We start from the raw sequence: 25,506 nt of genomic DNA, 5'->3' as shown, positions 1-25,506 counted from the left end.
TCTGACCTTGAACATGTTTGGTATGGTGGCATCGTGAGCTGGGGTGGGGGTCGTTACATCAACCAGATCAGGAAGCTCCATGGTTCCGTTCAGCACCACACATGCCCCCCTGGCAATGCGGAGTGGCTTGGAAGTGAAGTGCACCTGAAGCGAAAACAAAATGTCCCGCCGGTACGTACTGCGTAGGGACTTTTAGGACTTGGGAGGTTTCTGCTGGCTGAAACTCAGGTAACGACACCCTCGCGGAACCAGCGTTCTACTATAATGCTGAATCAGAGTTACCCGATGTGGGGCGGTTGGCCCGCACCAGAATCCCGGCGCAGAACCTCATGGGTGGCCGAGTTGACGTTGAGGACTTGGAATGTGGATTCATCTTCAACCTTGACGTGCTGGCGTCGATGTCAAACAAACCCCCCCCCCCCCCCCCCTCTCCCTCCTCAACGGTCCACCCGGCGCTCGCTGCTGCAGAGCACATGCGTCCACCGGAAGTCGGGCGTGCTGTCTACGCAGCGCCGTGTCCATGGTCGGCGCGGGACCTACTGGGCTCCCGTTTTCGGATCACTGTAAACACGCTGAATGACCAGCTGAGCCAATTCGCGATCTTCGACGGAATCCCTTCCAGGAACCCGGTTTCCCCCATGGGCCTGGATGCCGTTCCGCGGTTGGACCGGGTGGGCTGACGGTTCCGGTAGGGCTCGATGGCGAGAAGCGGCTGACGGGAACGGGGCGGGCTTGCGATCGGGTTTCGGCTCGTTGGAGGAGCCCGGCGCTGCTTGTTGATCCGGTAGTGATTGTTGTCCCGTAGGCGTTTTTCGTCCCGGATGCGATTCTCGAGCCGACGACGTTGGCGTCCTTGTCCCCCGGACGGGCCGACGAGCAAGTCACGCAATGTGTCCCGCTGCTCATGTCTGGGTGAGGGTCGTTTCTGCATGGCTCCCGAGTGCACGGAGAGCGATGATAAGCGGGTGACGGGGGTGTCAGGCCCGATCGTGTCGGAGCCGGAACTGGTCGCGCCTTCGCATCGCTGCGAATGGCCAACCTCTAGACCCTTGAACGTGGTGATGAGGGATGAGAGCGAGGGCTGTCGGTTGGGCCCAAGCTTTCCGACGCTGGCTCTCCTGGTCCCCTCATCCTCCTCGTCAGATTCCACCTCTTCTTTCTCATCCTCTGCCTCGTAGCTTTCTTCTCCTTCCACCTTCTTCCTCGCCTCATCCTCCTCCGTCCTTTTCCCTCCCTGCCGCGTATCTTTCTCCCTGTCTTCGCCACCCCCCGCAGCTGTCGCCCAGGCATTGGTTTCTCCTGTTGTGCTGCCTTCGCCGTCGCCTAGCGCGTTCTTAACATGGTTCAATATCCTGTCGTCAATGAGGCCCAGCGCGTTGGGGTTCGTCGTCTGCCACGACCACTGCGCGGACGGCATGGACCGTTGTACCGAGCGCGTTGACCGAAGCACGTTTGACCCGAGGGTTGGGTTCCGGGACGGAGAAGCCGTTGAGCATCCAGCATCGTCCGTCTCTGTCGAGGTCAGCAGGCTTTCTCGAGCAGCGTCCAGCATCCACTTGTGCTCGGCGGCGGCGGCGGCTGTCAGACGGGCTCCCGGGTCGGACTTCAAGAGTTGCCGCACGAAGCCCATCCCTGCCTCAGACAAGTTGACTCGGTCGAGTTCGCTCCTCGGAAACTGAGCCTGGCCGTTCACATACTCGCGTACATCGTCGACGCCTACAAGGAATTCTCGCCCGGTAAGGACGCGGTAGATGACGCATCCTAGAGACCACATATCAACGGCGAAGGGGTAGCGCTTCTCGGCGACGAAGCCAAGCAGTTCTGGAGCTATATATCCCAGCGTCCCTTGTCGCATCGTGCCCACGCTGCCTTCCTCCAGGCGACGAGTGAGCCCAAAGTCGCAGAGTTGCACGAGCCAGTTAGGACCCGAAGAAACCACAAGAATGTTCTGAGCACGGACCGTTAGAACTGCGCAAGCGGAGGACGGGGAGGGCGGAAACGAAATACAACACACCTCAGGCTTCAGGTCCCGATGCACAAAGCTTTTGTCGTGCATATACTTCAACCCCTCGAGCAACTGCCATGCGATCGTCTGGGCTTCTTGCTCCGGTAATGGGCCGCGGAGGTTGCAACGCAAGTCCCCGTGCGAAATGTACTCCATCGTGATAAAGATGGCGTCGCTGGTACGGAACCATCCATAGCTCTTCACAAAGCAAGGTTCGTACTAGCCCAGGTAAGCCACGTTGCCTGACCACGTCCAACAGCCCCAGGGACTCGACTCACCCTGTTGTGCGAGAAGGTAAAGATGGCCTCGAGCTCACGGTGCGCGGTGAATCCGGCCCTGGAATCCATCCGGATCTCCTTGACAGCTCGCACCGATGGGCCGTCCTTGCGGGCCTTCTCCTTGCACCTTTCAAGCCATACCGAACCATACGAGCCGCTGCCGAGCCTCTTCACTCGCACCCATGTCTCGACGACCTTGCGTCGGCGGTTTTCGGAGCTCGTTCCCCGGCGGTAAAAGAAGTGCTGGGTTGCGTCCCCGTTGAGAAATCGCGTTTCCAGCTCGAAGTCACGGATGAGTTCAGACAGCCCACTCGGGTCGGAAGGCGGCGGGGCCGAGGGACGTATCGGCGCCATTTTGTGACGAGATGCAATCTTGACAACGACCACCTGCAAAGACGCAAGGTGCTACCGACGAGGTGCTGTGCTGTGGATGACATGTCGCCTTTGACCAAAACCGTTGGGCTGGGATATGGGGGAGGTTTGCTGCTGCAAGTAGATAGAGAGCACACGCCGCAAACGATGTTGCAACGTGGAAAGGCAGCTCAGAAGAGGCCATGGCGGGTGGTAAGCAGGCCCTGCGCCACGTTCCCAGGTTGCCTGCATTGTAGATGCTTGCATATCATAACGGAGCCTCGACGAACCAGACAGCAGCACTACGGTACATCGTTCGAATGGCCCCCTCCTCCTCCCCTTGTTTCGGAGAGGTTGGCTGTGCGCGTCAGCGCGCCTTCGCCACACCTTCTTCCTGCCATCTGGTATGATTTCGGAATGCTAGAGCCGGCCGCTCACAGCAAGAAAACACCGCGCAAGGAGTTGCAAGGGACAAGAACCCGGGACCTTTTCGAAGAAAGATACAGAGAGTACGTTGGTGCGGCCCTATCCCTTGGCGAAGAGACCGGGGAGTGGACCAGGGTGACGGAGATCCGCAACCGGCTCCACAAGCTTGGGTGTCCCAGAGCCCAGGGCCATCTTTCCCAAAGAGGCTAAGCGTGAAGCTTGATTCGCGATCGTCAGGCCAGGGGCTTGAACCTGGAAGTAAACAAAGACCGTCAACATCTAGAAGAACTTGGGACTTGAACACTCCAAGGCAGTAAACCGAGTGAGCATTGCCTTTCAATGGAATGTCTAGTTATGGACAATGTTACGAAATATTTGGGGTTCGAGCATGCCACCCACCGCTTACGGTCATTCTTCAGCCCTGGGAGTCTGGAACAGGACCGGTCGTCCTTGGTGGACACGAGGGCGTGACTGCCCTGTCTGAAGGAAGCCGGAGTTCAAACGTAGACCACCTCAATCTGGTAAAGCAACTATATTTACCCCCGGACATTCGAGTTCCTGAAGCATGATCCAAACACCCGATTCGGCAGCAGAGCAAAGCACATTCTTGCCACGTGCTTTGAGACTTCGCCAGCGCAGAATGGGACAGTGAAGATGATAGACAGCAAACCGATCACCTACCAACGAACATCTTCATGAAGGGCCCTGCGCCGGTAGCCTTTGTCACTGATCACCACGTATCTAGGCCCCGTTGTGCCATTGCCTCCTATAACTGCACCATTTCTGCCCTGGCCTCTGAGCTGCGTATCTCCTCCTACACCTGAGCCACAGAGGTGCTGATCGAGGATAACGTCGGTTCCTTCTACACAGGGCAAGAGACCAGCAGCTATTTCTCGCCTAGAAACGACTCTTGTCATCAGCGTATCGCGCACACCCAAGCAGCTGCAGATCATCCCATTCGCCCCAGCATGTCGGCCGGGTCCAACAGCCCCTCCTGCGAGTGCACTACGTGTACCAAGAAGTGTCGCCACGACGCGTTGGACGGGGAGTCTCTGTGCTACTTTTGCAAAAATGGAACTCATAATTAGGCGATCACGGTAGGGTTGGACAATCGGCAAAGGGAGGTAGACGGAGGAAACGGGCAAGGGTCGTTACGGCGTTCTAAGAACCCCAGAGGGAGAGGACTTCCAATGCGTAGCTCACGTCCTAATAGATGCTGAGCAAATAGAAGCAGCAGGCGTTGACTTTTTTCTATCCGATCCCGCTGGTGTGTCCATCTCAGAGTTCCCGGGAGGTTCAGCATGGCAACCGTCCTGTTGGCGCTAAAGAGTCTGCAGCGGCGAGACAGCCGCTCCGCGAGCAAGGCCCAAAGCGTCCACCTTGAATATAGATCTTCTGGCGGTATAGTTCGTCTTTGTTGCCACGCGAGTGCTGCCGCCGTCGAATTATCATGCCTTGGTGAAGGGAACTGTTGTGGAACTGCTGTTGCTGCGCCCCATTGACGAGGCTGGCCTTCAGAGAGGGGAGCGAACATGACACTAGACATAGATGGGACAGCAGAGCAGGACCCGGAGCACAGAAACGACAAAGTCGCAAAACTGAACCTAAAACACAGCAGCTGTTTGGGTTCGTGTTCTTTTCCAGGAACTTGAGATGACGGGGCCCTTGATTGCTGTTCACCACGTTGCTGTTCACCACGTAGCTATTGCAATGCCCAAAGCGAAACCCAAAACGCCCTCTAGTGCCTCACTCGATTCGGTCTGCCGACTCGCCCATAGATTTGCTTTCCTCATCGTCACACACCACAAACGATCCAGAATACGCCCTTCTCAGAGAAGGCCTCAAGCTTTCCATCGCTATTAAAACCATCCATCGAACCGAGCGATCAACAGCACCGCCGGTGACTGCCCACCATGAGCAAGGGTCTCGGGGCGACCAAGTCGAACAAGCCTTCTTGTGCGTGCGCCGAGTGCGTCAAGAAGTGTCACGAGGATGCCAAGGACGGCGAGTCTCTCTGTCCTTTTTGCGCCATGGGGATTCACAACAATGGCTAGCGAGCCATGAGAAACGTCGGTGACGGGCCGACGGCAACGCTTGCAAATGGCAAGGGATATGGATGCCTGGGATTCTGGGGTGTCAAGAGGATGTAGCTTTTCAAAGGTGAGGCGATCCGTGAGGGCTAAGAACAATGAGGGCTGGTGCTGACTTGCAATGCTGCAGGTTGTTCTCTTCGAGGACTTGTTCGCTTCCTGAGGCGGAGTATCGAGGACGCTTGGAGCGTGGAACCTTGCAAAGGGTTGTTGAGTCATGAAGAGAGGCTGGAATGATGGGATCTGGCGCCAGAACTTTATAATTAATTAGAGCCTTTTTTGCCTTCAACCCTTCATGGGATCTGGCAGGAGATTGATAGGGCCAACGCTTCTCGAACATTGAGGCAGGCTCCTCGATCGACAGACCTCAGTGGGTTGCAGCTGGCGGGTTCAGCCATCCTAAAATCACAAGCTCTGCACAGGGAGGGTTTTTACTTTTTGATCTTTTGCCCTGTTTCGTCTATGATGATGGGTATCGTCTATCTTGCTCGCGAGAATCAACATTGGACTCTCCAATCCCCCTGGCGGCACATCGGCCGTCATCGCATTTCACCCCTTCCTCCAATACATAACCGTGCTCGAGAACATGTATTCAAAGTCCGGGAAGTCGTATTTGTGGTACTTTTCCGCCATTTCGCAGAACGCCTTGAGCTGGTCGTCATGTTGGGGATCGGAGCCCAGTATGTTTTCCCATTCCTGCAAGCTGGAGCCGATGTAGACGGCCGGAAGCTGCCCCGCCAGGGCCTGGTTGTAGATTTCGAGCTCCATGTGGATACCGAACAGCAGAGCTTCCCCATCCACGAGCGAGAAGCCCTCTGGGGAGTCGACGGCCTCGAGCCCCAGCTCAGAGCAGAAATCTTTGTCTGCCTGGGTGAAGCGCGGCTCCTGGATGTAGCATTTGATTTTCTGGCCGCTCAGAGATTCTACCGCTAGGTCAGCAAGGCACCCTCCCTTAATAAGAGGAACAGGGCCTACCAAGATGATGAACAATGTGGCGGAAGGTAGCCGTTTGCATGTGTGCTGTCTTCCGCGCCGTAATGCTGCCGTTTTCTGGCTCATAGGGGCCGGTTCCGAGACATATGGCTTTGGTAATGCGTGGGAGGGACCCTGGTTTGCTGGATGCACTGTGGACCACGGGCCCAAGACCTTTCCACCAGTCTATGGTCTGCGCATTCCGAAGAAGGGAGTTGTGATAGCTGAGGATGTCGTTGACGGAAAATTCAGGGTTAGGGTTGGGCCTGAGGACATCGGGGATGATGGGTGCTGCACGCCGCTTGCCCTTACGGGTGACCTGGACCCAGTCACTACCGTCTGAGCCCATGCCGTCTGGGTGGCTAGAAGCTGAAGGACCAGAGATCAGGAACGAGTGGTTTCAGGACAAGCGAGCGGCTGGCCTGCGGTTCGTTGCTGTTGTGAAGGTGATGGAGCAAAAGTTTGGCGGGGCTCGGGCAGGTCCATGGTGGGGCTTCCGCCATGGCGGGAAGAGCCGTGGCTGACCGCCTTCTATTTACGGAGATCGACAATGGGCTTGTCGCAGGGATCCGGGAGCCTTCTCTACACAGTAACCAAACGATGGGATGTTGGCGATCTTACCGTCAACTACTGTGTATCTTCAACACCATTACCGCCGTCCTCGTTGCCCCCCTGGGTGTCCATCCCAAGGATGCGATCCCTAAAAGAAAAAAAAAATAAAGAGGGAGGGTGCCGTCGTTTGTGTATCTGGGCAGTGCTTACGGACTGCTTTCTAATAACGCGCTGCTTGTCAGCTTACCGGATAATTTATCGACTGCGTTTTGTGTGACGACGAGCTAGGCGTCTGCGTTGGGTGTGTCATTGAGAACACCGTTGGGCCGTTGACCAATTACCCCTTGAAGCCAGTGCGACAGCATCATCCGATCGATGATGGTTTGAGTTTGTCAACCACGCGACTCGACTTGTCGGCACTTCCTTTTTCGAGATTTTCATGCCCCGTTAGGATGCTGCAAGGCCCGGCCCAAAAAAGAGGCCTGCTTCCAGCGTCGGGTCTTTGAGGGGAGCGAACAATGCGTCCTCAAGATCCACCTCGGCCTAGCTTCCCCGCGCCCCACATGTCCCGACAGAGACCGTGATTGGCCCCTTGGTGGGATGGGCTGGGCGCTTAATTGTGCGACAGGGTTGGTGGATCGCTTCTCGAGTGGAGCACAAGACAGCGACGCCAATGCCACTTTCCACATCGAAAGACCCGATCAAGTCAAGACGGGGACGCTTCGTGGTGGAACCGTCGAGTCCGATCAAGTGCGAGATGTTCGAGAACCCGGGGTGGCGTTCTTGTCGTCGTCCTCGCAGCGCTCAGCCGAAGAGGGTGACGACTCAGGGAGGACAGAGATGCTGTCATCATGTCCGGTGAGCGTCAGACCGTTGAAGAGCATCCCAGGCTTGCCACACGAGTCGTCGACGAGAAGAAGAAAAAAAAAAGCCGGATCAACGGACAGGCAAGCTACTGCGTAACAAACATGCTGGCAACGATGGGCATGGGCATGGGGGCCGCTTTGGCGAGGTGATGAGGAGGTGAAATCGCACACAGCCCAGCGACTCGCTCCAGGCCAAGAGGTGAGATGGCGCCGCTCATTGGCCGTGAGCGTCGTTGAAGGACAAGGGGCGGGAGCGTCGGCATGCACCGCTTGCGCTGCCGCAGCCGACTTGCTGGCCTGTGACTGGCCGGTTCACAAGGGGATGGGCGGGAGCCAAAAACCCACTTGGATTGGATGGCGTGGTTCGGTCGGCATGTGTGAAGCAAGATACCCTGGAACCGGCGCCGTGCGTCGGTTCGGGGTGGGTGACGGTGGATGCAATATTGGCTCGTCGGTCACAAACACCGGGCGGCTGGAGAGGGGGAGGCCATGACTGCAGCGCTGAGGGCCCCCAGATATTACCCTCCCGCCGCCCAGACACTACGTTCCCTCTGCCTTCTTTTTCAAGTCTTGCGAATCCTTTGGTCGGCTCAGCGACAATCCGCTCGACTCGAGTTTTGGACCTCAGTTGCGTGTGGTTGTGCCAGACCGGCTCCCTCACCATCACACCAACCCTCCGCCACTTGCAAAGTCCTACGCTCCCTCGCCGGACCTGTGGCGAGGAGACTCGTGGGCTTCAACGACGCCACGCCCAGAGACCAGAGACGTGTGAGGGATTCGTCCGTTAAAGAGGAGGAACATCTTGGAGAAGTCGAAGTAGGGCGTTGAGTTAGTTGGGGCCAGCCTCTCGATCACCGAATCACACGCGCAACGCCCATACACCACACACGCACACACACACGCACACACACACCCACCTTTCACCATGCTCACATCAACACTTCTCGCCGTGGCCAGCGCGGCCCTCGCCTCCGCCCACATTGTCATCACATACCCAGGCTGGCGCGGCAACAACCTCGTCACAAACAAGACATTCCCCTACGGCATGCAATGGATGTATCCATGTGAGTTCTCATCCCTGCTTCCCAACCAACATGGTCCCGTCCACGAGGCTGACGCTCTCATCCCCCTTCAAAGGCGGCGGCCACCCGGTAACAACAAATCGCACCTACTGGCCCACCACCGGCGGCGCCATCGCCTTCCAGCCAGGCTGGTTCCAGGGCCACGCGACGGCCTTCATGTACGTCAACATCGGCTTTGGCAACGAAGGCCCCGCCGACGACCCGTCCATCGGCGGCCCGCCCAACATGAGCTTCCCGCTCGTCCCGCCCTTCCAGATCCTCGGCCCCACCAAGAACCCCTACCCGGGCACCATCTGCCTGCCCCAGGTCCCGATGGCGGCGGAGCATCAGCCCAAGGCCGGCGATTTGGCGACGATCCAGCTGGTGGAGCTGGCGGTGCACGGTGCGGCTTTGTACGCTGTACGTTTTTTTCTTTCTTTCTTTTTCCTTTTCCCCACCCCGATTCTCTTTTTTCCCTTGCTTTGTGCATCACGAATCTGGCGCGTGTGTGCATGCGTGTGCTGACGATGGGGGGGGGGGGGGGGGAATTTCTCTCTGGTTCAGTGCGTCGACATCATCTTCGCCGAGCCCGGCGACCCGCGCATCGCCAAGGTCAACGAGACCAACTGCTTCAACAGCACCGACATTGGCATCGCCGACATTTACACGCTGACCCTGCGCGCGCCCGGCGAGGGCGCCGCCAGAACGAGCGCCGCGGCGCCGCTGGCCCGCTACGGAGGGTACCTGCTACCGCTAGTGCTCGGGGCGGCCATGTGGGCGGTGGCATGAGCGTGAGCCGGAGCGGTGCTTCGGAGCTTGGGGTGGTGGGTCCGGGGCATGGAGAGGAGGTGGATGGTCAAGTGTTCAAGGCCGTTTCGCCGGATGAAGCTTGACCTGGTTGTAACACAATTTCTTGTTTTTTTTTTCCTACTTGGTTTCATTTTGGGTCTCATGGATTATGGGAGGGTGTGAGCTGGCGTTCTGGCGGGGGTTTCTCATTTGGGGCCACATGAAGACGATATCCTGATGATGGGTGAGAGGAGGGAGTTTCTCATCCTTCTCTCTATTTTTTTTCTTCTTGTCCTTATTCGATGTTACTCATTTTTGAAATCTTTCCCTCGAAAGCCACTAATTGCAACGGGGGAAGAGAAGAGGAGGGAGGAGGAGGAGGAGAACGAGGAGTCTTAGCATGCAGTCGCGTGGGGAAGAAGCAGCCGCGATACCGACGCTGATGCAAACTCTTTGTGAGTCTCAAGAACAAAACCACTACATAGGCTGGTTTGACTGGCATCAACAATTCCCCACCGCCCGCTCCCTCCCTGTGATGAAGGTCGAGTTGCGGCAAAGCAGACTTGATCCCGGTGAGCACCAGGCTCATCAAACAGGAATGGATCTAGCGACAGCCTCCTTGAAGGATTCCACATTGTACACTGATTTCGGCGCCAAAAAAACCGCTGCCGAAAGTCTCCGAGCAATACCGAACCCGCAAACCAGGAACGGCGTGGAAGAATGACATCCGTGTTGTGATAAGCCTGGCGTTAAAACGAGGAACAAAGGGGGCAGAGTCACATACGTCAACGGTATCACGAGCCGCGTGGTATTGTTGTCTAGAGGGGCTTGGTTTCATCTCTGCGCCGGGTGCTCACCCCGTCACGCTATTATCACGGTTGAGCCAGCGGCTGTTGCGACGCGGAGGGTATCGGTGCTGATGCCAGCAGCATGAAGCGAAGTCACGGAGCACAAACGTCCATCAACGTTGTGGGAAACAGCGCAAACATGGTCGCAAGCTCGAGGCCGCATCATTCACGAGGTTTCCATTCCATACAAGGTCTCCGTTATTGCCAAATTCAGCTTTGGATCCGTCTCCTAGACGCCAATGTCCGGCCCTTCCTACACGCCCAACACGTCACACCCGTCCTATCCCTTCTTGTTCCCCCAACCTTGGCTACCCCTTGAGATATCCCTCGCACTCCCCTACCACCAGCTTGATCCTTTCCTCTCCGCTCTTCTTTGCCGCCTCCTTCAGCGTCTCACCCACCTCCAGGGTCTTCGCCAAATCCGCCGCGTCTCCGCCCGTCGCCAGAATCATGCCCAGAGCCATGAGAGCGCGGAAGAGCACTTCCGGATCGGCGCTGCGGCCCACGACGGCCGCTGCAACCTGGCACAGCAGCATGACCAATTCAAGATCAACGCTGCCGCGCTCGTTGTAGGCGAGACAGGCAAAGTTGAAGGTGGCCGAGGTGAGGGCGATTTGAAGGTTTGTGTTTTCCGGGCCGATGGGGCCTTGGCCGGCCTCGACGTCGACGCCAGCGATGCGGGCGAGCAAGCTGATGAGCGTGGTAGCTTCGGCCAAGACAAGCCTGCGCCCTTCGGGGGTGGCGAAGAGGTTTGTGATGGTGCGCAGGGCCATCATGACAACGTTGACGTTGAGCCTCGAGGCGTCGGGGATCTTGATGAGGTCTGTCAGAGGGGTGGCGTCCGAGACAGGGTCTTGCGTGTCAAGAGCTCCGCGGAGGACGACGCCGACCAGGTTCCCGTTGTCGGCGTCGATGAGAGAGGCGGAGCCAGGGTAGGGAACCAAACACCGGAGGACATCAACGGCGGGAAGCCTGTCGGCGTAGGGCCACTGCGTGAGGAGCAGGTAGATGCTCCGCTGGACGTCGAGAAGAGCAGCCGGCGCCCGTGTCTTGGGACCCGTGCCCATGGCTTCCTGGAGGACGGATTCGAGACGCTTGACGCCGTCTGGGTTCAGGGCGAGGTGCTTGTTGCCGGCCAAGAGCTGCTTCTCGTTCAGGCTCTTCAGCTTGCGGAGAACGGGCTCCCACTTGGCTTGGGTGAGCGCAAGGTATCCGGTATGCGGGAGGTACTTTGGCTGTTGGGGTTGGTCTGGCCGATACCGAGAGTCGGTCCCGAACGGATCTGCCGAGGGGGCATCGGTGGTCTGGCCGATGGTCGCCCCCTGAGTGTTCTTGACGATGAACTTGGCGACCTCATCAATGTACGAGATGGGAAGCTTGTTGTCACCCAGGAACTTGGTCGCCGCATCGTAGGGGTTTTCGGAAAGATTGTAGGGGAGTTTGAGAGGTGGTTTCCCCTCCTCGATGTCCACGTCGAAGACGTAGTCGTACTCCTTGCCATTGTACTGCACCTTGCGCCCGCTGCTTCCTGTGGAATCGACCACGGTGCCTACATGCACCCATCGCTGCTCGCCTGTTCCGCGGAATCCGTCAGCCACCAGCCCCTCTGCCTCCCGCCACACGACACGAGAGCTTACTCAATGACCACTGGTAGGCACCGATGGTGCCGTCCTCCTCCAAGACAGTTGTGATCTGGCCGTCCTTCTTGCCAGGGTTCGTGAGGAGCCAAGACTTGGGGTTCAAACGCTCCTTGTTGAGGGAGGAGCCGAGCTGCTGCTGGGGGATGGCGGAGGTCCGGACCGACTCTTCAAACTCAGCCAAGATCTCGGGGGGTGCTGTCCGATCGGCGCTGCGGGTGAAGACACGGACGATGTTGTCGCTGGCGCCCGACACGATGTCTCCGTTCTCTGGGCACACGGCGACGGACCACACCGAGATGGCGGGATGCGTGATGGTCTGGATGCACTCGGAACCCCTCCAGATGCGCACCGTGCGATCCTCGCCGGAGCTGACGATTTCGCTCGTGGGTAGGCAGGCGAGGGAGTAGATGAAACTATCGTGCCCCTGCAAGACTCCGACCTGAGCACCGGTCATCTTCCACAGCAATATCGTGCCGTCATTGCCGGCGCTGGCAAAGTCGGCGCCGCTCGGATGCCCCTTGATGCCGGTGGGGAGCTTGCAGAGGGCGCGGACGACAGAGCCGGTGGCGAGGGTGCGGCGCGGCTCGACCTCGCCGGCGGCGTTCACTTGGCGGAGATCGAAGATGCGGACGAAGGTATCGGCGCTCCCCGTAATGATGATGTTCTCATCGACGGCCAGGACGGCCCACACGCTTCGGACCTCGCCCTGGTGTAACAGCTGGGCCTTGATTTGCCACGTCTCGGCGTCCCAAACGAGGGCCTTCCCGTCCCAGCCGCCCGACACGACATAGGAACCCCCCGGAGAGACGTCCAGGGCGCACACGTTGTGGCCGTGGCCGATGAGGAGGCGGTCGGCGTTGTCTGTCGCGGTCAAGATGGGGCGCTTGGCCTCAATGATGGATTCTTGTCCTCCGGAGATGATGAGGCCTTCGGGCCAGCTCTTGGAGGGGCGGAAGAAGGTCAACGAGTTGATGAAGCCATGCCCCTGGCTGGTAATGGTGGCGTCGAAGACTGGGGGCTTCTCGGCGGACTTTCGCCAGAGACGGACGGTTTGGTCGCGCGACGAAGATAGGACCGTGCTTGCTGAGGGAAAGGAAACAGCGCGGACCTGCGGTGGTAGCTGCGGTTAGCAAGAGCTGACATCACGTCGGGGAGCAGCCGAGAGAACTTGCGTCCGCCTCGTGGCCCTTGAGCTGGGCCGAGAGTTTGAAATTGGACATGGTCTTTCCGGCTGCTTGGAGCTCGAGTCGGTCCGGCGGTTGTCCAGGCCAAGGCGAAGGGGGTTTGCGGCAGGATGGAGCGGGCAAGGTTGACCAGGCGGGGGGTTTGGGGTTATGGAAATGGGGCTGATCTCCCACCCCGTTGGGTTCCTGAGGGGAGCTCGGTGCTGGTGCGGGGCACCCGATGGACCTTGATGGGCAAGTCGACGATGACCCAACTAGCTAGTTAACTGACGAGCCTGGCTGGAATCGTGTGCGGTCGGGCTGGGGATGGGAGCGATGGTGACGACGCCCAATGGAAAACAGAAAGACAAGAAGGCAGCCTAGGAACTAGGTCGGAGCGTAACGAAAAGAAAACCCAAAAACAAAGAGTTTCTTGACGGTAGAGGTTCCAGGTTGTTTCCAGGCTTCCGGGTGGCTGCTGCACTTGGGCAGGCGCATTGTGTCATCCAGCTCAGGGGCAGTTCCCGTCTGTTTGGCGGGGAAGGTGGTGGGGCAACCCCCCCGGGCCCAGGTGCGACAGAGGGGCTCCCAGGTTGGTTTTGGGTTTCCAGTTCAAGGTTTCCGTCGTTGGGACAAACCTCCCGTCCTTTGCCTCCCTGCCACTTCATCAAACCTTGACCTCCTCCAATAACCAGCGACCTCAGAAGTGGCCACCGCATTTGGCCCTTTGCTTGCCTTCTTCCCAACGACCAATACGACACGACTCGACTCGGCTCAGCTTGGTTCACGGCACAATTTTACGACCCCGTTACGATCTCCCTCTCGCCTGGCCTTTTCCAGTTCTTTGCGCCTTCGTTTTGCGATCTTGCTTTCACCCCTCCATCCCCCCCCTCCGTCCCAAGCCCTCGAGCCAGTCGCCCATCCAGATCGCCAGCACGACACCCGTCGCGTTCGCCCTGGCGCCGCTGCACAAACTTGGACCCGATCGATCCCATTCCCCCACACACCGTTGCTGCTATTCGCCGTTTTGCCCCGTGACCCAGAATGAGCGACACTCCGGCTCCTCGTCAATACGTGCCGTTGACTTGCCATGGCCATTCGCGGCCCGTGCCTCACCTTAGCTTCTCGCCCCTCGAGAAGGAAGAGGTCTATTACATGATCTCGGCCTGCAAAGGTGGGCGATCCTGAACCTCTTGCACGCGTACCCGACGCGGGCTAACTCTTCTCCTCCCGCAGATGGCAACCCCATGCTCCGCGACGGCCAGACAGGCGACTGGATTGGAACGTTTCTGGGCCACAAGGGCGCCGTATGGCAGGCGAGGTTGAGCCCCGACGCGGCGACGGCGGCCACCGCCTCGGCCGACTTCACCGCCAAGATCTGGGATACCCACACCGGCGAGCTGCTCTACGTCCTCCAACACGACCACATCGTCCGCGCCATCGCTTACCCGTTCGACCAGTCCGGCATGATCGCGACGGGCGGCTTCGAAAAGAAGCTTCGCATCTTTGACCTGCACGACCAGAAGCCAGCGGCCGAGTCCAACGGCCCCGTCACGCCGGTCACCATCGAGACGTCCCGGGCCTTCGAAATCGGCGAAGGCGTGCACAAGGAGGCCATCAAGTTCATTGTGTGGGCGCAGGATCCCCGCGTCTTGGTGACCGCCTCGGGCGATACGTTGCGGTGGTTTGACCTGCCCAGCAGGCGGTGCATCCGGGAGCTCCGCCTCGAGGCCGAGATCAAGTCCTGCGAGCTGGTGTACCTGGCTCCGTCCTACAGCTCGCCCAATGACATCGGCGGAGGCCTTCCCGTGCTGGCGGTGGCGGCAGGCAAGACTGCCTACTTTTGGGGTGGCCCGAGGATCGAGGACGAGCTGAAGCAGTTCAAGCTCCCTCACGGAATCGCCAGCGTCGGTCTTGACCTGAAGGGCCGCAAGTTTGTGGTGGGCGAGGAGCCAGGAACGTGGGCACGCGTCTACAGCTGGGACGATGGCAAGGAGCTCGACGTGCACAAGGGTCACCACGGCCCCATCTGGTCCATCGCCTTCTCGCCCGACGGGAAGCTGTACGCGACCGGCTCCGAGGACGGCACGATCAAGATGTGGAAGAACTGCGACGGCGATTACGGGCTTTGGCGAGGCGGCGTGTCCGTCAACGGAAGCGACTAGGAGACAGACGCACGCCCCATCGACAATGCGCCCGACAGCATCGCCACCGACTTGCCTCGCAGCCTTGCAGCCGTTGCGGCCGACGAGCAGGGCCCGGACGGCGCGGCCCATTCGCTGAACCCAGAGGCCGGCGTCGCACCCCCTGCCGCGCGCAAGGTTGGATCGTTTGCCGGCGCTGCGGCTAAGACGGTTGGAAACCCCACGCCCAAGGCTTCGCTCGAGCGTGGTTCGGAGTCATCTTGCGCGAGCCAGCTGAGCCCTGGAGAGAGGGACGAGGCTTCGCAGCTGCGCTGCACCTGCTCTTCGTGTCCCCGACACCACAGCCCGGAAAAGAAAGAGGACGGTCGCCTCCAGGAGTTTTTACGCCGGTCAGCGATGTACATGATTCATGCGAGGCCGATGCGCTGAGCTTGGGGGTGTTTTTTTGAAGCCGGCATTTGTTTAGGTGGTCATCTGCTCGACCCGATATGGGCTGTATTCTAATTCGTGATGGACGGTTCTCAAGTCGGCCATACGCTATGCGCGCTCGCAGCAATATGGCATCCGACGGAAGGCATATTCTATTAGATTTACCACGTCGTCCGGCGAGAGACGACAGGCTCCGGGTATGATTGACGAGTACACGCTAGTTCCATGGCGAGCTCCAAAAGAGCCGTCCTTTCCGACGATGCATTGATGGACCTTGGTCAACCTGACGAGCGAGGGTGACGCCGCCGAGTGCCATGCTTGCCCAAATGAACGTGCACTACTTCGTTATGTAGGCAAGCAAACAACGCCTGCCACCCAGCATTTGGTTGTTTCTTTTGTCCTGGCCACGCTTCTCTGGATAAGCCCCACGTTCTGAGTTTGGTACGTAAAAGTGAAGTACCTCGATACAGGCAGAACTACCTATGTAGTAGCAGTACGGATAGACGGAACAGCGGTACCTACAGTACCTATAGGTAATACATGTAGGTAGGTATAGGGCGGCGGGCGCGGTTCCCAGGAGCGTAGGTACAATACCTAGTTCGGTACCTGGGGTGCGGGGTCCTGCCTGGGGCCTGCCCCCCCTTCTCCCCCCCTGCCACTTCGCGTGGGTTGGGGTAACTAACCCACCCGTGGACGTCAGCCAACGTCACGTCTTGGCGCGTTTCTTCCCGCTTCCTCCAACCACCTCTTTGACACCAAGCAGCACTTTTGGACCTTGCCATCCAACGCCTTGGAGCCGCTCCATTGAGCTCCTCGGTCCGATTAGTTCTTTTGCCGTTCTACCTATCCCGCCCACCCACCATGGATGACGACTATGCTAGCTCCGACAATGAGCAGGACGAGCTCATGGAAGATGCCGAGGACCTCGACGCCGACAACGACGCTGACGAGGACAACGAAGAGGAAGACGAGGATGTCGAAGACCAGGACGAGCCGGACAACGAACCCGAGGCGGAACCTGAGGCCGAGGCCGAAGCCGAGGCTGAGGGAGAGGCAGAGGCAGAGGGCGACGCAGAGGGCGAGCCAGGTTCAGACGCCCAGACCGTCGGCCGGGACGCGGCAGCAAGAGCATCGGCAGCGCCTACGACACCAGGCTCCGCGTCGAAATGGCGACCCGTCCTGCGCCAGGAATACATCGACGCACAGCTCTACGACATTGTGCCCACCATGGCCGCGCCCCAAGCCACCAGCATCAACGCCATGGCCATCACCCCGGACCTGCGGTACTGGCTAACGGGCGGCTCCGACGGCTACATCCGCAAGTACGACGGCATGGGCACCATCAACGGCAAGCAGCAGCTCACCGTCGCCCAGCGCCATCCCTTCGTCGACAGCGTTGTCAAGGCCGGCGTGCTCATGAGCTACTGGGAGAACGAGGAGCCCGCCCCTCCCCACGCCCGCCCCGAGGACCGCGTGCTGTCCCCCGTGTACAGCCTGGCCGTGCACAGCGGCGCTCTGTGGCTGCTGAGCGGGCTCGAGAGCGGCGGTATCAACCTGCAGAGCGTGCGCCACGACGAGGGCAAGAGGATACACTGCCTGCAGGGCGGCCACAACAACGCCGTCAGCGTGCTGCAGCTGGCGCCCGACGAGAAGAGCGTCCTCAGCGGCAGCTGGGACAAGACGGTTCTGGATTGGGACCTCAACAATGGAAACATCATCCGTCGCTTCGAGGGGAGCGGCGGCCAGATCTCCGCCATTGAGCTGCGCCCGGCCAGCGGCGCCCCGATCCCGGCCGAGGCAGGCGTGGTCCAGCCCAAGAGCGAGACTTTCTTCGCCGAGACCAAGCCCCGCGTGAACAGCTTCTTCACCGCTGAGAACGCGAATGGCACGGATCACGGCGCCAACGATGGCGGCACGGCCGGATCACCGGAGCACGAGTCCCTGTTTGGTAGTCCGGGCGGGTCGCTGTTTGGTGACAACGACACCATCGGCGGCGGAGGGGCCTTCGGAGAGGACGATGACGAGTTCTCCAGGGCCATGCTTCAGGATGATACCAACAACGGCCTGGACCACTCTGGCGACTTCACCATGGGCGAAGCCGAGATGACACAGGGGTCTGCGATGGACCTTGGTGCGCCGTCTTCGACCGATCCACCACCATCCTCCGCGCAGAACGGAACGACCAGCCAGCCCGACCCGCAGGATGATGATACCTCTAACGGCGACACGGTAATGGGCGGAACAGCGCAAGCAGCGTCGACCGAACCGGACGCAGGCGGCGACACCGCTCACCAACCACCGTCTTCTTCCTCCGACCTGACAGCCCAACCCTCCTCCTCCCTAACCACCACCACCACCACCGCCGCCGCCGCCGCCGCCGCCACCACCACTGCTGCTGCTGATGCTGCTGCTGCCGATGGCACCTCCGTGTCAGAACCCCCCTCCCAACCACCCCCCGCCTCGCCATCCATGGTCCTCTCCTCCGCTCCTCCTCCAACACACGCCGATCCCACCCAAACCTCGGCCAGCACCTTCCTCTCGGCCGCCATCGACGGCACCATCCGCATCTGGGACCGGCGCGCCCCCGACCCCGTCGCGCGCATCAACAACCGCCGCGGCGTGCCGCCCTGGTGCATGGGCGCGTGCTGGTCGCCCGACGGCAACTTCCTCTACGCCGGGCGCAGGAACGGCACCGTCGAGGAATTTTCCATCCACAAGGCCACGAGCTCGTGGCAGCCCGAGCGGACGCTCAAGTTCCCCGCCGGCTCGGGCGCCGTCAGCTGCGTGCGCTCCATGCCCAACGGGCGGCACCTCGTGTGCGCGTCGCACGACATCCTGCGGCTGTACGACCTCCAGGCCGAGGAGAAGGGGGCGTCCTTCAAGCACAGCAAGGTGCCCTTCATCATCATCCCGGGCCCGCCGCGGGCCGGCGTCATCAGCCAGCTCTACGTGGATCCGACGTGCCGCATCATGATCTCGACGGCGGGGACGAGGGGGTGGGATGGGTCTTCGACCGAGGTCATGATCGGGTACGAGATTACCGTGCCCAAGCCCTAGAGCGGCGGCGAGCTGAGGATGGCGAGGGAGCGCGTGGATGCGAGGTGGGATGGGAAGGGGAGCAAGTTTATCGGGAGGAAGTGGAAGTATCGAGAGCTGAGGGGCGGTGCTGTGTGTTGGCGTTGAGGGGAGCGGTGTGCCGGAGGCGGGTTAATGACAAGAAATAAGAAAGCGGTAGGCTGTCTGGGTGTTTGGTGGAGTTTTGCTGTAGGCGATCGAGGACTTTGGAATACCCCAGGGGCCCGCGATGGCACGGCGTTTTGGGTCTTGTATACGAGTAGTCCACAACCAGAAAGCGAATGTCTTGTACGTTTTGTGTTCTTGCGAGCAAGAGAACGAGATGGTTCGGCACCGTTTCCTGGCTGGGTCTCTGAAGAGTGCAGAAGTCTAATTAGAGCGAGGATTGACACCACGCTTCCTCCCAGCGAGTGCTGTCACGAGCAACAGGGATGATGAGCCTCACTTTTCAGCAGCGTTGAGAACCCTTCGTTCCACAATTGCCATCGCGGTGCAGCCACCATGACGAAAGGAACCTGACAAAGAATGATAAAACGTCTTGGCTATCTAGGTGGGCACAGGCAATTCTTATGGATGCGGCCGTTACCTGAGACGCTTCCTACACCGAAGCGGAGCTTGGCTTCCTCATCGACTCAAACCAGCCGCCCAAATAGGCGCTCTATTCTATCTGACGTATGTGCCCCTCGCCAAGCCATAACCCCCCCTCTTCTATCCCTTCCCCGCCGCCATGCGCCATTGAGTACCGGATGTAGGAAGCCAGCCACGAAACCTCCGGGGGAGCAGGGACATGCCAACTCACAGGCCTCGACCGATAGCCTCACGATAGCTCCCCCCTACAGCCATGAAAAGGCCCACGCGTAGTCGAACCCGCCAGATGGACCATTGCGTCACTGTCAGACCTGCTTAGTTATCCGACATCAGCGACTGGACTTCCCTCCCCCCCCCCCCCCCCCCCCCCCCCCCGGGATCCCGGTCAAAGGATTGCCAAGACATGGGAAAAGGGGCAACAACAATCATCAACAAACAAACAACAAATCATCGGTCCTCTGTCTCGTGTCAGTGCAATCCCCTTCGGGTTTTGCTAGAACCCAAATCCATACATTCCACTCACTCGGCGGACAAATCTCACAAACCTAAAACACAAATAGCAACGGAAGATGCGCAAATAACACAGAAAACACCCCGATGCTGGCCGGCCGTGAGCGGTGTTGCCATGGATGGATCTCATCCAGGAACACGGGCTACAACAGGTTACCACCGCAACTAGCCAGACAGACCAGCCAACGTCATCCTGCCGTCATAGTTGGATCAGTAACTCCTCTTCCTCGCTCGTTGGATTCGGCCCGCCGTCGCTGTCATGAAGCTGCGCGCCAGCGGCACTTCCAAGGCCCCCAGGCGACGGCACCAGCGCCGGAAGACTCGCAAGCGGCCGCGTCTCAGGCCCCATGTCATCCGAAAGTAGCAGGTCCGCCGGGCTAGGTGCACCATGGTCGCTCGGACCCTCGTGGGGCACGGCTTGGAAGGCTGTGGCTGAGGACGCCTCATCAAGGAGGAGCAGGTCGTCTTCCCCCTGAACGGGGTGGCGGATGCCGTTTGGCTCGGCTGACGTGGGCAGACGGGTGCGATCGTGGGCGTGATGCGCTTCTGCGCCGCGGGCCGGCTGCCGAGCCAGCGTTGCTTGGTGTTGGTATGCCAGTTGCGAAGCAGCGCTGTGCGATGGAGGGCCGGGCGCCTTGCCTTGCCGCTTCTTGCCCTTTCCCTTGGCCTGACCGCTCTGCTTTCCAGCGGAGGCGGACGATGCCTGGGGTGAGTGGTGGTCAAGCATGTCGGGCGGCACCACAGCCGTTCCTCCCGGCCGAGAAGGTGCTCCTAGGGACACACCGACCTGAGCTGCCGCGGTCGCTTGGCTGGATGACGTTGGTACTGCGACCGTCTGGACCGTGCTCTTTCCGGCATCGGCCTCGTAGCCGTCTTTTATTGTCGTCGGCCGGTATACGTCCCGGATCAATATCTGGGAAGAGCAAGGGCCGGGACTGGCCATCCCTGCCGGCAAGATCTCGGGCTCGAGCAGGCTCTGGTTTCTGACAGCATGGCTCCATTTTGCTGCCGTGTGGACTGGGAACGTAGGTCCACCACCTATTTGCGGTCTCGTTGGTTGATCCTGGCCGAGCGTTGCATGCGGTCGTCCTGGAGTGCTCGGAGCCCATTGGCCTGCCGACGTTGAAAGATGATTGTTCTGTTGAGAAGCCTTGTTCTGATTCATCGATGCCACTAAGAACTCATCACGACCGATGCCCATCTCCATCATCTTCTCCTCAATCGAAGCTGTCGGGGTCGGGGCAGGCCAAGTCATCGACTGAGTAACATGCTGCTGGAACATCTGGCAATCGCAAGAGCACGGTTGCCCACAGTGCCTCTGACAGCCATGGCCGCAGAAAAGTTTCTCGGGGCACGGCCTGTCACAGGACAGGAATTCGTGGGGCATCCTGAGGCTTGGAGTTAGAGATGCTGTCTCAACCCCGCCACGAGTGGATGGCTTCACTTACGGATGACAACTGATCTGGCACGGGTGACCGCAGTGCCGGACCATCCCGCAGCGCTGGTCACATCCTCCAGCATTGCCGTCCCAGTCTCCAAGTTCCTTTATCCAAATCTCCCTGTGGTGGCTTTGGCAGACAATCGGAAGACCCAGGTCCTTGTTGTACATGCCCTGGCAATCGAAGCCCGAGCATATGTCGCCCCAGAGCTTTCCCGAGGCGGCATGTGCACCCAGGGCATTTTCAACATTGCCAAAGACGTAGAACCCTCGGCGGGCACGGCTGATGGCAACGACGGCGCGGCGCGGATCCTCAAGGAAGCCCACAGCAAACGGACGGTCCACCTGGGGACTCCGAACCATGGAGAGGAGGATCACATCGTTTTCCTCGCCTTGGAAGGAGTCGACCGTGCAGACATTGAAGCTGAGCCCGGCGATGGACGGATGCCGCTTGAGCCGTCCCAGCAGCACTTTACGCTGGCCTTTGTAGAAGGTCAGGACCGTGATCCTCTCAGGGGGCGTGCCGTTGGCGACGAGGTAGGCGAAGAAATTGGCAATCATCTCCGCCTCCATCTCGTTGAACTTGCTGAAGTCCGAGTTGACGTTTTCAGGCCAGTCGTGGTGGAAGAGCCAGCAATTCCGACCTCCCATCCCGGGCACATCCGGTCGCTTCGTGATGTCTGTAACGGACGGGTGGTCCGCAAGATCCTCGTAGAAGGGCATCAAGATCTTACGGAGCTCCGGTTTCATGCGGCGCTGCTTGTTGAGCATGACATAAGGCGCACCGAGGTTGACCATTCGCTCAAACAGGGACACGTTGAGGTTGTAGGGTGCGTCCCCGAGCCACATGATGTCGCAGTTTGGAGCGAGCTGCTTATGGTCCCCAACGAGGATCAGCTGTTGAATGGTGGGGTAGAGAGCGGCGACAACGTTGGCCTCGCGGGTTTCTGCGGCTTCCTCGATGAGGAGCGAAACGGGCTGCATGGCCGCGAGGCAACCCCGGTACTTGCTCAGGCCAGTTGTAGTACACCCGACGATGTCATACCGCTGATTCTCCACGAGCTCGGCGTTCGCCAGGAACCGGTTTGCCTTGCGCTCTTTGCAGAGCTGAACGTGTCTTTCGAGCAGCCTGGTGAACTGTGGCGTGACAACTTCCAGCAGCCGGGACTGGAAGTGCTGGTACACGGCTCCGCGCAGGTCTGGATCGATGAGAAATAGGTCGTTGTTGCGAAGAGCCCGCTGGACGGCGCGGTCCCAGGAGCCCAGGCGTGCAGGATCTTTGCCTGTCCAGACATGTCTCAGCTGAATTGACTTCCCTCTGAGAAGGAAATCATTCTCTTCGTCGACGTCCAGGTCCTCAATCGCCTCTTCATCGTCCCATTCGAATTCGGGGAGGTTTTGGCGCGCTTCTGCTTCATCGCGCTCAGGCGGTGTCGGATGGCGATCGACGCGTAAGTCGGCTGGAATGAGACTATCGCCGAGCCAAAGAGCAAAAGGTCCCATGTCGTTGATGGCCTCATGAGACTCCATTGAGTCATCGGAGAGGGACGCATGTTGGGCCTTTGTGATGATGCCATGCTCCAAAAGTTCGTCGGGGTCCAGCAGCCGGTCATTAAAGACAGCGCTCTTCAACACCTGTAGTTGTTCAACGACATAGTCAAGTTGCCGGCCAATCGGCTTGAGCTTTCGGTCGCTGGGGAGCTGACCGCACTTCTGCCTCTGCTCATACAGCGTGTGCTTCTTGATCTCTTCATTTTGAGTTCTCCCTCCCAGCCGAAGGACGCTGATGCCGGCGCCTAGACAGTGCGTCAAGATCTGGTCCAACGCATGGTTCGTCTGAGCAGCCACGATGATTGGGGGATCGCGCCGTCTCCGCCGATTCTGGACCATGACCTTGATGGCCTCGACAGACGTGAACGTCTTTCCAGTGCCTGGTGGGCCTTGCACGATGGCTAGCTCCTTGGAGACGATGCGGCAGAGGCCACGGAGTTGAGATTCGTCCATGGCACTTAGCCCGTCTAGATCTGGCACCGGATTGTTGACGACGTCGTAAGCTCGCAGCTGCTCAAGAGCTTCCTCCGTATCCGGGGTGATTTGGGAGACAAGGCCAGAGAGATCCATCAAAGGATTGTCTTTGAGAAACTCAGGGTGGCCATCCTTGTTGGTTTGTTGTCCTATCAGGTAGCTGTCGAGAGGCAAGCTGTGAGGATGTTGCGTTAGATGTCTGGCCTGATGTCTTTTAGATTTTCCCCGGCTTGCCGTGGCACTCACTCAACACGGGCCGCCTGTTGAAGCCCAACCAGGGCATGACGCGCCGACTCAAAGTAGCCTCGGGTAGACTCGATCATGACCATCTCGAGGTTGGGATCGATTACAGCGTCGGCTGGATCAGCCCACATCAGATCCACGGTCGGGGGCTCCTGGTCCAGACCGCCATTGTAGGGTCGCTGGATGACTGTCGCAAGCTTGCAGACTTTGCGGAAGTTGTCGCTCTTTGGGGACAGTGCCACGATTTTTCCAGGCTGGAGGCGCTTGGATAGCAGCCACTGGATCTTGTACCGAGCCCTCTCGATGGAGAAAGAGACCTTGACAAGGGGGCCGATTGTCGTCATGATGTATTCCTTGACATACACCTGACGTGTGTCAGCTGCATCGACGGGAGAATGGGATGTCAAGGAGCATACCCGAGTGTAAATGTTGGTGTCGTCAGTATCCGTCATAGCTTCTTTGCGACGGCAATCGGCGTATCTTTGAACAGAGGCGCGGAGACCCTCGGTGGCTTCACGGCGGAGGATCTGATACTGCGCAGAGAGATAATCGGCCTTGGAAGGCCAAGGAGAGTCGACAGGATTCTCGGGTAGCTCCTCCAGATCCGATTCCTTGGCCAGGATCTCGTCGGGGGTAGGGACCTCGGGTTTCGATTCCCATCCTTGACCGTCCTTTGGTCTGAAATAGACATGTTGTCGAACGATGTCGGAGGCAGTAGCCTGATGGGAAGAAACGGTCAGCACCTTATTATGATGACATGCTAGCATGGAATACAGAAGCGAGATAATACCTGTAGTGTCATGGCTGTAACCAGGTCGCTGTGTAAGATTCGACGGAGAAAGTCGCGGGTGTGACTGATGCGATGTGTTGAGACGCCAGTGTCCTATCCAGACTCTACCTTCAGCGGTACCCTGCCTGACGCAAGGAATACTAGAGGAATGAGTAAATACCATCAAATGACCCCCTGAGATTGGACTCTTGTTGTGACAAGTTGCCGAGAGTTTGGGCGAACCATACCCAGGGCAAACACTTCCAGGTTCTTTGGGAGGATGGTGTTTGTTGGAGGAGAGAGATCCGGAATGTTTTCGATTCACCAGGCAGAGATTTCTCTCATGGATGCGTTTGCCCTGTCCTTGATCGAAGCGACCGAAGGAGACGGGAGGACGTTATCACATGCAGCTTTCCTTCCTTCCTCTGCCCACTCCAATTTATCCCCCTGACCTTACTAGACGCCAGGCAAACCTTCAAACCCCAAGCTCCGGTTCCGCGAGCGGGAGGAGACGCCGAATGGACAGGGAGCACAGTTCATGCTGGACAATGAGCTGGCATGGATGACTGACCATACTCCCTTGGATGATTTCTCAACTACCTAGGTACGGGACCAACGTTGAGTTGTTGTTCGACGGTAGACAATCCGCCTATCCCAAAGGCTGGTCACACTGATCGTTGAGGGGAGCAGACTAGGCGGGGGAGGTTTGAGCGGTGCAAACGGGCGCTCATGCAACAGCCACACGCCAGCAGCCCTGGAGATGCCAGCCTGTTTCGTAGGTAACTACCGGAATCGAAGGTGGGAATATTTGCTCCCGTACAGAGTTGATAGGGGTGCCTTGCCTTACCTAGCCTAGGTGGCGGATAGCTACATGCAGGTTTGTGTTGCGACCTTTATCATCTCGTGGAAACCGTCAACATTGGGCTCGGACAGACCCTCCAGAAGCTTCGCACTGCATTCCATCAGCACCAACCTCTCCGGCCTCTCCCTGACCTCTTGCAACACCCGTAGAACCAATTATACGATACGGATACAACGCTTCGTTGTGCGCCCGCGCCAACCGTTCTCAGAACGGCATCAGCTTCCTCACCGCCAGCTCGAGCAGATGCCCGCTGCCCTTGCTCCTGTGCGACCCGTCTCCTCCCGAGATGTCCCGTGATCCATACAGGGAATAAAGACAACGGAGTCAAGATCAAGTGACTCGTAGCGTTGAAGACGGCACCGCCGTTAGCGATCCATCGACG

At 59.0% G+C, this 25,506-nt stretch overlaps 7 protein-coding genes across 7 annotated transcripts; 3 read left to right on the top strand and 4 right to left on the bottom strand.

The window, feature by feature from the left end:
• Positions 1–502: 502 nt before the first annotated feature.
• Positions 503–2,637, bottom strand: VTJ83DRAFT_3663 (uncharacterized protein; the record flags this gene model as incomplete). Its single annotated transcript, XM_071010066.1, has 3 exons — positions 503–1,948; positions 2,015–2,224; positions 2,284–2,637. The coding sequence occupies 3 exons, from the start codon at positions 2,635–2,637 to the stop codon at positions 503–505; spliced, it is 2,010 nt and encodes a 669-aa protein (XP_070867541.1).
• Positions 2,638–5,699: 3,062 nt separating this feature from the next.
• Positions 5,700–6,471, bottom strand: VTJ83DRAFT_3662 (uncharacterized protein; the record flags this gene model as incomplete). Its single annotated transcript, XM_071010065.1, has 2 exons — positions 5,700–6,073; positions 6,126–6,471. The coding sequence occupies 2 exons, from the start codon at positions 6,469–6,471 to the stop codon at positions 5,700–5,702; spliced, it is 720 nt and encodes a 239-aa protein (XP_070867540.1).
• A 1,994-nt stretch (positions 6,472–8,465) lies between these two features.
• VTJ83DRAFT_3661 (uncharacterized protein) lies at positions 8,466–9,390 on the top strand (the record flags this gene model as incomplete). The annotated part of the gene is made up of 3 exons (XM_071010064.1): positions 8,466–8,604; positions 8,678–9,021; positions 9,166–9,390. 3 exons carry the CDS (start codon positions 8,466–8,468, stop codon positions 9,388–9,390), a joined length of 708 nt encoding a protein of 235 aa, XP_070867539.1.
• Positions 9,391–10,546: 1,156 nt separating this feature from the next.
• Positions 10,547–13,098, bottom strand: VTJ83DRAFT_3660 (uncharacterized protein; the record flags this gene model as incomplete). The annotated part of the gene is made up of 3 exons (XM_071010063.1): positions 10,547–11,811; positions 11,876–12,986; positions 13,051–13,098. 3 exons carry the CDS (start codon positions 13,096–13,098, stop codon positions 10,547–10,549), a joined length of 2,424 nt encoding a protein of 807 aa, XP_070867538.1.
• A 987-nt stretch (positions 13,099–14,085) lies between these two features.
• Positions 14,086–15,206, top strand: VTJ83DRAFT_3659 (uncharacterized protein; the record flags this gene model as incomplete). Its single annotated transcript, XM_071010061.1, has 2 exons — positions 14,086–14,215; positions 14,278–15,206. The coding sequence occupies 2 exons, from the start codon at positions 14,086–14,088 to the stop codon at positions 15,204–15,206; spliced, it is 1,059 nt and encodes a 352-aa protein (XP_070867537.1).
• A 1,269-nt stretch (positions 15,207–16,475) lies between these two features.
• On the top strand, positions 16,476–18,671 carry VTJ83DRAFT_3658 (uncharacterized protein; the record flags this gene model as incomplete). Its single annotated transcript, XM_071010060.1, has 1 exon — positions 16,476–18,671. One exon carries the CDS (start codon positions 16,476–16,478, stop codon positions 18,669–18,671), a length of 2,196 nt encoding a protein of 731 aa, XP_070867536.1.
• Positions 18,672–21,231: 2,560 nt separating this feature from the next.
• On the bottom strand, positions 21,232–24,446 carry VTJ83DRAFT_3657 (uncharacterized protein; the record flags this gene model as incomplete). Its single annotated transcript, XM_071010059.1, has 3 exons — positions 21,232–23,425; positions 23,497–23,858; positions 23,910–24,446. The coding sequence occupies 3 exons, from the start codon at positions 24,444–24,446 to the stop codon at positions 21,232–21,234; spliced, it is 3,093 nt and encodes a 1,030-aa protein (XP_070867535.1).
• Between the last annotated feature and the right edge of the window lie 1,060 nt (positions 24,447–25,506).

Source organism: Remersonia thermophila, chromosome 3 (assembly GCF_042764415.1).
Source record: "Remersonia thermophila strain ATCC 22073 chromosome 3, whole genome shotgun sequence".
NCBI lineage: Eukaryota > Fungi > Ascomycota > Sordariomycetes > Sordariales > Chaetomiaceae > Remersonia > Remersonia thermophila.
This window is presented reverse-complemented; position numbering and strand designations above follow the sequence as displayed.